We start from the raw sequence: 8,295 nt of genomic DNA, 5'->3' as shown, positions 1-8,295 counted from the left end.
CAGATTAGACCCATGCACCATGTTTGACCTCCCCTGATAAGGCTTTCAGATTTATTTCTATTTCTTCATGTTAGCAACAAGAAAATGAATCACTATGGCACAAAAATGTCATAAAATAATAATAAATACATAAATCACCAAACTCTGGATTTGAAGACATATTTATTTACAAGAGGAACTATACAATTACCAATAACAAGTCAACATACAGTGAAGCAATGAAAAACAGCAGCTTCAAAATATCTAAACATGAAAGATTTTGTGCAGCATGCAAACACTGTGAACAGTTTCACAGCAAATGTTCAAACCAGTTATGTTTTAGCTGCATGGATGAAACCTGATGAGACTTTCTGACAAAACAAAAGCAAAACCCAAACCCAAACAAAAGCTGCTGTCCAGAGCTTTCAGCGGTAAAACGGAAAAATGAGCAGCAAGTCCAAACATTTATTGGCAAAGACAAAATTTCCCAACAGTAATAATTTTTTTGCTTTTAAATGATAAAACCAACTTGTTTTAGACACAACCTCGTAATTGATAACAATGATATTTACAATACAAATTATGAGGGGAAAAAAAGCTCTGAAACACAATCTCCTTTGGCTATGCTGCTAAAACCTCTTAAAATGTTAAAAACACACTTATTTACAACATTATTTTATATTTTACACATGTAGACGAGTTTACTGTCACTATGAGACGATTCAACAGCATCTGTAAATAAATACATTGTTCTGTCGCATATAAACCATCTAAACTGAAGACTTTCACATCGTGACACACCAAACTAACGGCGTAAATCATTCAATTTTCAAACGGATATTCCAGCTGGTGGCATTTTCAGTCTTTAGTGAACACATAAATAGATACGTAGAACTTATATTTCAGCTGCCCTGTGGATCTACATGCTTGCACGACCATCAGTTATTCACTGCTGGGATGTTTCTGCTTGAGTTACAGTGTTACTGCCTAATGCCAGTAAATCAAGTTTTAAACAAGTGTAAACCCAACTGTGCAATACTAAAAACAGACTCTTCTTCCTGTGAAGTAAAAACAGAAAACTGTTGATATCAATGAAATTGCCATACAGCATAAACATACTTTGCAAAATGCAGAGTGTAACCCTCTTTCTGTTCAATGTACAGCATCTCCTCAAAAAGCTGTCAAGTGAGAGCAATATAGTAACTCTGAAGGTGTAACATTGTGGGAAACTGGCACTTTAGATACATCATCTGAAGAATCTCAATCAGTTCACATTGTTTCCTTTTTCATATTTAAAAAAGTGCAAATTTCCCCTGACAAATACGACACAGATGGTTTTAATAGCTGATAAAAATGTGCCCCCACTCAGCAACAAGATATGAGCACCTTTAGATACACAGAGTGTTACCAGAGCGTGGGATTACCTGTAGCAGCACGCTGTATGACTCTGCAGGACGCAACTCCGGAGTTGTGCTTTTCTCAGTAACAAAATACAAATTCAATACGTCTCTGTACCTTTGAGGAAACTTTACAACTAAAAATTCTTTTCCAAAACACCAAAGATGGACAATTTTTCTCAGCTCTATCCAAATTCTTTGATAATCAAACTGTTTTACATAAACAGTAAATCTATAAAAGGCTTCAGCAGCGAATTTAAAAAAATAAAAATGTCAGGTTTTTTTTTTTTTTTTTTGTATTTTGTCCATTTAGGAACCAAACTCGCCTTTAATACGGGAAAATTCATAGTCGTTTCAGAGAATTCAGCATTTCATCAGGGTTTCGCGCAGACAGTGTTAAAAGTAAAATAAAACAATATAACCTCTTGTTTTCTCATGAATCTTCATCATCTGGGAGGGAGTTCTGGGTTTCATGCAGGAAGGCCTCCTTCTCTGTGGCCATGGGCTCCCCTTTTATCGTACATTCGGGTATGTCGCGATCGGAGCGGTTCAACGTTGCCTCTGCGCTGTTGCGAATCCCGTAGCCAAAATAGATGAAGAAACCTGCAGTTTGTGTGGAAATATCGTTGCAAAGACGTCAGCCCCTTTCAAAACAACATAAATGAAATTTGATACTTTTAGGACAAAAAGTACCTATAACCATCCAGATGGTAAAACGCAACCAAGTCCCTCTATCGAGCTGCATCATCAGGTACACGTTAACAAACATGCTAATGATGGGGACAAAAGGTAGAAAGGGAACCTGTGGAGTGAGAGAGAGAGAGAGAAAAAAAAGCACGACAGACATGAAGGTAATGCTGCAGCGATATCAATAAAAATCAAGCAAACAAGCGCAGATGTAATGTAAACTTCAGTCACCTTGAAGGCCAGCTTGGCTTTGCTCTGAGGCTGTCTGAACACGATGAATGTAAGAAGCAGACAAATCACGGCAACAATGACGAGGAAAGAGACTGACCAGGGCGCCAGGCCTCCCTGTACGGCTACAATGCCGAAAACACACACCATAACACCTGGTCGGAAAAATAAATAAATAAATAAAAAATCAGGAGATGCAAGACGTGCAGGGATCAGAAACCAAGACAGTCGTTTGGGCACTTTGAAGCACTTGTCTTTGTCTCTCACCGAGTATACTGGTGCAAATGTTGACGGCCAGCCCCGACAGAGCAGATGGCTCTGTGTTTGTTGGGGAAAGGAGATTCTTGATGGTGAAAAGATCCTCTGGCGGAGCTAGGATGTCAACATTCCCCTCACTGTACGACTCTGCTTCATCCTGGGTGTTGGCCATCTCATAGTCGATGCTCAGGAGCTCAGGTTGGTACCTTCAGAGGAGAAAACAGTCAGAGCCAGACATGCTAAAGGCTGAATAGACACCAAGTGATTTTTTAAAAATATTTAAATAAAAAAAAAAAAAAAAATGCACAAAACCATGTGCTTTGTGATGGTTTTAAGAAATGTTCCTATTAAATATGTTAAGATTTAGATTGATCTTAGAACAATAAGGTGAGAAATGAAAACTACCTAAGGACCAGGACGCAGGCGGCCACCAGAGTGTAGGCCAGCAATGTGCCGATGGACATGAGGTTAACCAGATCTTCCAAGTCGAACAGGAACGCCATCACAGCTGCAGGACCCCGAGAAGAAAAACAACAGACAGCAGATTTTTTTTTTTTTTTTTTTTAAGAATATTTAAGTTTGTAACTATTACTATATGCATAGAAATATTTACAACCATGTGTGTGATTTTGCCACCATCCTCCTTCCACAAGGGGGCACTGTTGCCTTTGGTTTCCTCTCAGCTACCTACCAGACAAAAGCCCTGCCACCATAGTTGAGATGATGGGCGTCTTCCTCTCACTGACACGTGCCAGAAACGAGAAGAGCAGACCGTCCCGAGCCATAGCAAAGATAATGCGTGGCAGCGGGAACATGGAGCCAAGGAGACTGAGCCGAGGATGAAGGAAGGAGGAGGCAGAGATTTACAACTTTAAGGTATAGTTTTCAACTCTGGTTTCACACAAGTCCTCAACCATTTTCAGCCCATCGTCCTGATTGGCAGCAGCGCTTTGCTCCGACCGACTCTGCAGGGCTGCACTAGAGTTTGCTTGAGCTCCTGCTGTTGAGGTCATGTGTTACCGAGAGTGTTGCAGGATTCTGGTCAGAAGCCCAGCCAGTTAGTGAGTTTAGGTTGGGAGCTCACCTGCCACTACACCGGATGTTACTGTAGCTGTTAGAGGGGTTTTGGTTCGTGGGCTGATTTTAGCCAAACTCTTGAAGAGCAGGCCATCTTCTGCCATGGCCCAGATCACCCTAGGCATTGGGAACATGGAGCCTAGTAGACTAGTACAAGGAAGAAAGAAAAAACCATGCCATGCAGGTGAATACGCACAGTTAGGTGTCTAGAAAAATGACAATATGTTTTAAGAAACGAGTGTTTCTCATTTCCCTGCATTAGTATTTTCAGTGAAAGTACATTTTTAAATAGCAACAGCATATCAAACCTGCTGAGCCGGTTTATGGTCCAGGCACTCTGTAGGTTAAATTCTTTCATATAGTTAGCAAAAACAAAAACCTAAGTATTAAAAAAAATATTTCCCTTAACATGAAAAACTGTAAATAACCAAACCATAAAAAATCATTCTCATTATTTAGACCAAAATACCATCTAGGACCAAGAATGCTAATAGGCTATAAGAAATATTTATATTAATCCGTAAGGTGATTCTATTCATATAACACATCCAGAAATATCCACAATATATAATTCAGTGTAGGTAGGGGCCCTTTCACACCTAATTTTCTTGCTTTGGTACTTAATCTGAACCCAGTTACTGATGAGGAAACTCCCCCAGACTGCTGTCTGCACCGAGGAGCAAAAGTTAGGTAGGCCACCATCAAGTGTGAAAACAAGTTCATATGACCAATAGCATGAAGTTACAGCAGCCCGTCATAAAAACTGAAAAGAACAATGGGCCGCGCATGAAGCGCATGATGAAAGATCATTTTTAAAAAACTGAAATAATGTCAGAGATTACTTTCAAAGTCGGAAGGAAATACAACTCTTCCATGGCTGTACAGTATGTTAAGCTGCACTGCAGAGCAAAAACAGGATCCCCAGTGTGCAGGTAGCACAGCTCAGTGGATTATCAGCTGCTTTCTTCCTCACCTGAGGGGATCTATTTTAGCTGTAAATACATAGAGAGAACATCTACCCTCTACTCACTGCTCATTCGACACACTCCCCTCAGGCAGGCTTAAGGTCGTCTAGACCTGGACAAACCATATTAACAGCAGCTTTTCCTCCTGAGAAGTGGATATGCTGCAGAACTCTAATGTGTAGATATTATGAAAATGATTGGATTTATCCTTTTTATAATTAATTACTTTTGGACTTGTGATACACTTGATATCATTTATGGATAGTTTCATAATATGCATTATATAAGCTCCCAAGATGAAGCTGAGTTTTCTCTGTCTGGTGTGAAAAGGCCCGAAAACAACATCGTAAATCACTGCCGACTTCTCATTCGGACAGGCTGATGTAGGTCTACTTACCTGGTCGACAGAGCACACAGGGAGCCAATGGACACTGCATAAGTGGCTCCCTCCCAGCCCACATACTTAAAGGCCACAGGCAGAGGACTGTTCTTGTCCAGCAGGTAGTACGGCATCATCACAGTGAGAGCCGCAGACACACCAAAGTACGCCACAAAACATATTAGGAGAGAAGCCACGATCCCGATGGGAATGGCCCTTTGGGGATTCTTCACTTCTTCTCCTGCAGGGAAACGTCACTAGATTGGCCAGAGGATCCTGCTTGTGTGTGATTTATCAGTTGAGTGGATTCGCTTCTCACCCGTAGTGGCAATGCAGTCAAACCCTACGAAGGCATAGAAACAAGTGGCAGCACCAGAGAGGACCCCAGTCCAACCAAAAGGCATGAAGCCGCCTTTACCAAGCGCTTCCTTCTCCGGTAAGACACTGGATATACTGGGGATAAAAAAGAACATAAGATTAACTTAGTTTGAGGCAAACACTTCTAGTATATGAGTAAGAATAATACACATTTTTGGTCTTCATTTCACCCACTTGAGGGCAGAGTTCGTGGTGGCATTGAGGATCTCCTCAGGGTTCAGATTCCAGTTTTTTCGGTTTCCTTTAACCAAGCCAGAGATGATGACAAAAAGCAGCACCAGCACGTTGATGCAGGTGAATACTTTATTCACCAAGGCCGACTCTTTCACCCCAAATGCAAGCAGCCCTGCAAGCGATTACAAAAGACATACATGATGGAAGGATGTGATGTAAAGACAGAAAAAAAAAAAGATAAAGGAGATTTATCAGGTTTGTTCCCGACCTGTCAAAGTGAGGATGATGATGACAGCAAAGATGTCTGGATATTCTGCCAGGATTCCTGGTGCATTCATGGTCATATATTGTCTGCAAAATCCCTCAATATTCCTTCCATTGAGCTCATCAAAGGTTGCACTCCATGCCCTAGCCACACTTGAAGTTCCTGCCCAGAAAAAAACAGAAATAGTCAGTGACCAACATGCATGGAAGCCATTTCCTTCTCAATTTGAAATATCTCACCTATGACATAAGAGAGAATGAGATTCCAGCCTGTGATGAACGCCCACAGCTCCCCAACGGTCACGTAGCTGTAGAGGTACGCCGAGCCAGTTTTGGGGACACGAGCTCCGAACTCGGCGTAGCACAGACCAGCCAAGACAGATGCCAGGGCAGCGATGAGGAAGGAGAGGACGATGGCGGGTCCAGAGCTGTCGCGAGCTACAGCGCCAGCAAGAACGTAGACGCCGGCGCCCAGCGTGCTTCCAACACCAAGGGCCACCAGGTCAAACGTGCTGAGGCACCGGGACAAGCGGGAGTCATCTGTGCTACAGTCCACAACTTTCACCCGCAGGAGCTGCTTCCCAATACCTTTTAACGTCGCCAGAATCATCCTGACTGGCAAATCACGGCGAAAGTTCCTCAAAATACACCTGCAATTAAAAAAAACAAACAGGACTAATGAAGTTGGTCGGGATTAATGTGCTCCTGTAAATGCAAATGTTTCTCCCTCTGGGTTGGAATGCAAACAGCACTAACTTTCAGCTAATTCCTGGTTTCACTGAGTCGATTTGATGGCTCAGATAAAATAGTAATTAATTTGTAAATCAGAGTTTACTCACAAACAATGCAGAACTACGGTGCGGTGCAGAATCTCTTCTCAGTAAGTACAGTACTCACTTCCACAAAAAATACAAAACAGGATCCTTTCCTTCCCTAGTAAACTCAGCTGTTCCGTAGTAATTTATACTCCCACCGCACGTTGTCTCTCAGAGCCGACTGCCACAACCTAGCAGCCAGTTTTAGGTGAACGGAGACCAGTTGGGACGTTTACGAGCGCTGCTTTGACATGTGACAAAGACGCCTCTTTGTGTACAAACCATTCAGGTGTCCCGCTCACAAATAGAACAGTGATGCATCACATGGCTTTAGGGGGCAGCTGTGACGGCAGCAGTTTCCCCACCTGCAAGACCAAGTCAAGTTTGCGAGAAGGCAACGAAATGAGGAGCTGAATGTGTCCATTTCTCCTGATATGCAGGTCTTTTCAAGGACCTGCATGAAATAAATCTTTCACCAAGACGTCTGTATGAATAAAAAGAGAATAATTAGCCTGTAATTTCTCAAGGTCTAAAAAAACATTTTTTTTTACAAATTTCTTCTCTTCCAAATGAGAGTCCTCGATTGGACTTCATTATTTTATATGTAGGTTAGATTGCGTGTGTCTTGGTCATGATGATCTTCACAGTTGAGGTCAGATATTTTAGTTCTGTTTACTCTGCTCGACATGTGGACTACAAAGCAAACACAGCAAAAACAAACAAAAAAAAAAGTTCAAATTGGTAAAAAAACAGAAAAAGGTCAATTTTCTGTCCATCAGAAGTGTGAAGATGACACAAAGGAAAACATTCCTGCATGTTGCAGGAATGTAGGAAATGTAGGAAAGAGGGCGTTAACAGTCACTGGTTCATAACCAGCTGCAGAATGTGCATGAGGTGACAGGCTGAGCTAAAAAAGAAGAGTGGGCAGGACGGCGCCCTGCCCTTCTCTCAGCCAATCGCTGAGCTCAACACCTGCTTATAACTCACGTGTACATGAGGGTGAATTTTAAATAGCAGTCAGTCACATGCTCTTCACTGTTTGGCCAAAGCCTCAACGCTTTAGCTCCTTGAAATGACTTTTGTGTGGTTTGTTCATGCACAAGTATAGATTCTCTTTGTGTACATGAATTATATTATATTCTTAAATGGCACCTGACTTGCAATCAGCTAATCATTAAGTGAGTGCAGCATCTTATATTTATCTGGAGAAATGATGAACGAGTCACCCACAACACCTACGAACCCAACCACGTCTTGGAGTGCTTGTTAAAGTCGTTTTTTGACAATCTAAAAGCTAAAGTTGAGAAAATGCTACAGACTCCCTGCAATGATAGAAAGCTGACAAAAGAGAGCTTGTTTAGCAAGCACTGAGCTCTCACTTGGCATGTGAAGGGTATTTAGCAGCGCTACAAACAGCCCATCTGCCCTTGTGAGGAAGGGGACAACAAAGAGGCATGTGAGATGATCATAAAACAGATGTGTTACACAACGTAAACAAACTCTCCTTTCCTGTTATTTAGACTTTAGCCATCCCTCATAAACATAACATTTGAGATTAAAAAGAGCAAACAAAATGACCAAAGCAATCAGAAAAGTGCAGTAAATTAAGCCTTCATGTGGTGCTTGAGGGTTTAAGATGGACATTCAAACCAGGGTGGACACCTTCACTTTTGTTTTGCATCTCAATGCAAGCA

General features: G+C 41.8%; 1 protein-coding gene across 4 annotated transcripts in view; it reads right to left on the bottom strand.

The window, feature by feature from the left end:
* Nucleotides 1-207: 207 nt before the first annotated feature.
* The window catches only part of LOC306760733 (high affinity cationic amino acid transporter 1-like), a 14,162-nt gene continuing 6,074 nt past the window's right edge, over nt 208-8,295 (bottom strand). Inside the window, exons 1-12 of one of the 4 annotated variants that reach the window (XM_079246709.1) lie at nt 6,626-6,750; nt 6,027-6,436; nt 5,791-5,949; nt 5,523-5,694; nt 5,290-5,423; nt 4,989-5,211; nt 3,634-3,773; nt 2,955-3,057; nt 2,559-2,755; nt 2,295-2,446; nt 2,070-2,178; nt 208-1,979 (exon numbers count right to left, since the gene is read on the bottom strand). In XM_079246709.1, the coding sequence (XP_079102835.1) occupies nt 1,810-1,979; nt 2,070-2,178; nt 2,295-2,446; nt 2,559-2,755; nt 2,955-3,057; nt 3,634-3,773; nt 4,989-5,211; nt 5,290-5,423; nt 5,523-5,694; nt 5,791-5,949; nt 6,027-6,396 (1,929 nt within the window). In that variant the 5' untranslated portion in view covers nt 6,397-6,436; nt 6,626-6,750 and the 3' untranslated portion in view covers nt 208-1,809. Of the gene's footprint in view, nt 1,980-2,069; nt 2,179-2,294; nt 2,447-2,558; nt 2,756-2,954; nt 3,058-3,240; nt 3,378-3,633; nt 3,774-4,988; nt 5,212-5,289; nt 5,424-5,522; nt 5,695-5,790; nt 5,950-6,026; nt 6,437-6,625; nt 6,751-8,295 lie in introns of those variants that run through there. The other 3 variants (XM_079246710.1, XM_079246708.1, XM_079246711.1) reach the window with 3 other exon arrangements.

Source organism: Telmatherina bonti (genome assembly GCF_933228915.1).
Source record: "Telmatherina bonti genome assembly, chromosome: 9".
NCBI lineage: Eukaryota > Metazoa > Chordata > Actinopteri > Atheriniformes > Telmatherinidae > Telmatherina > Telmatherina bonti.
This window is presented reverse-complemented; position numbering and strand designations above follow the sequence as displayed.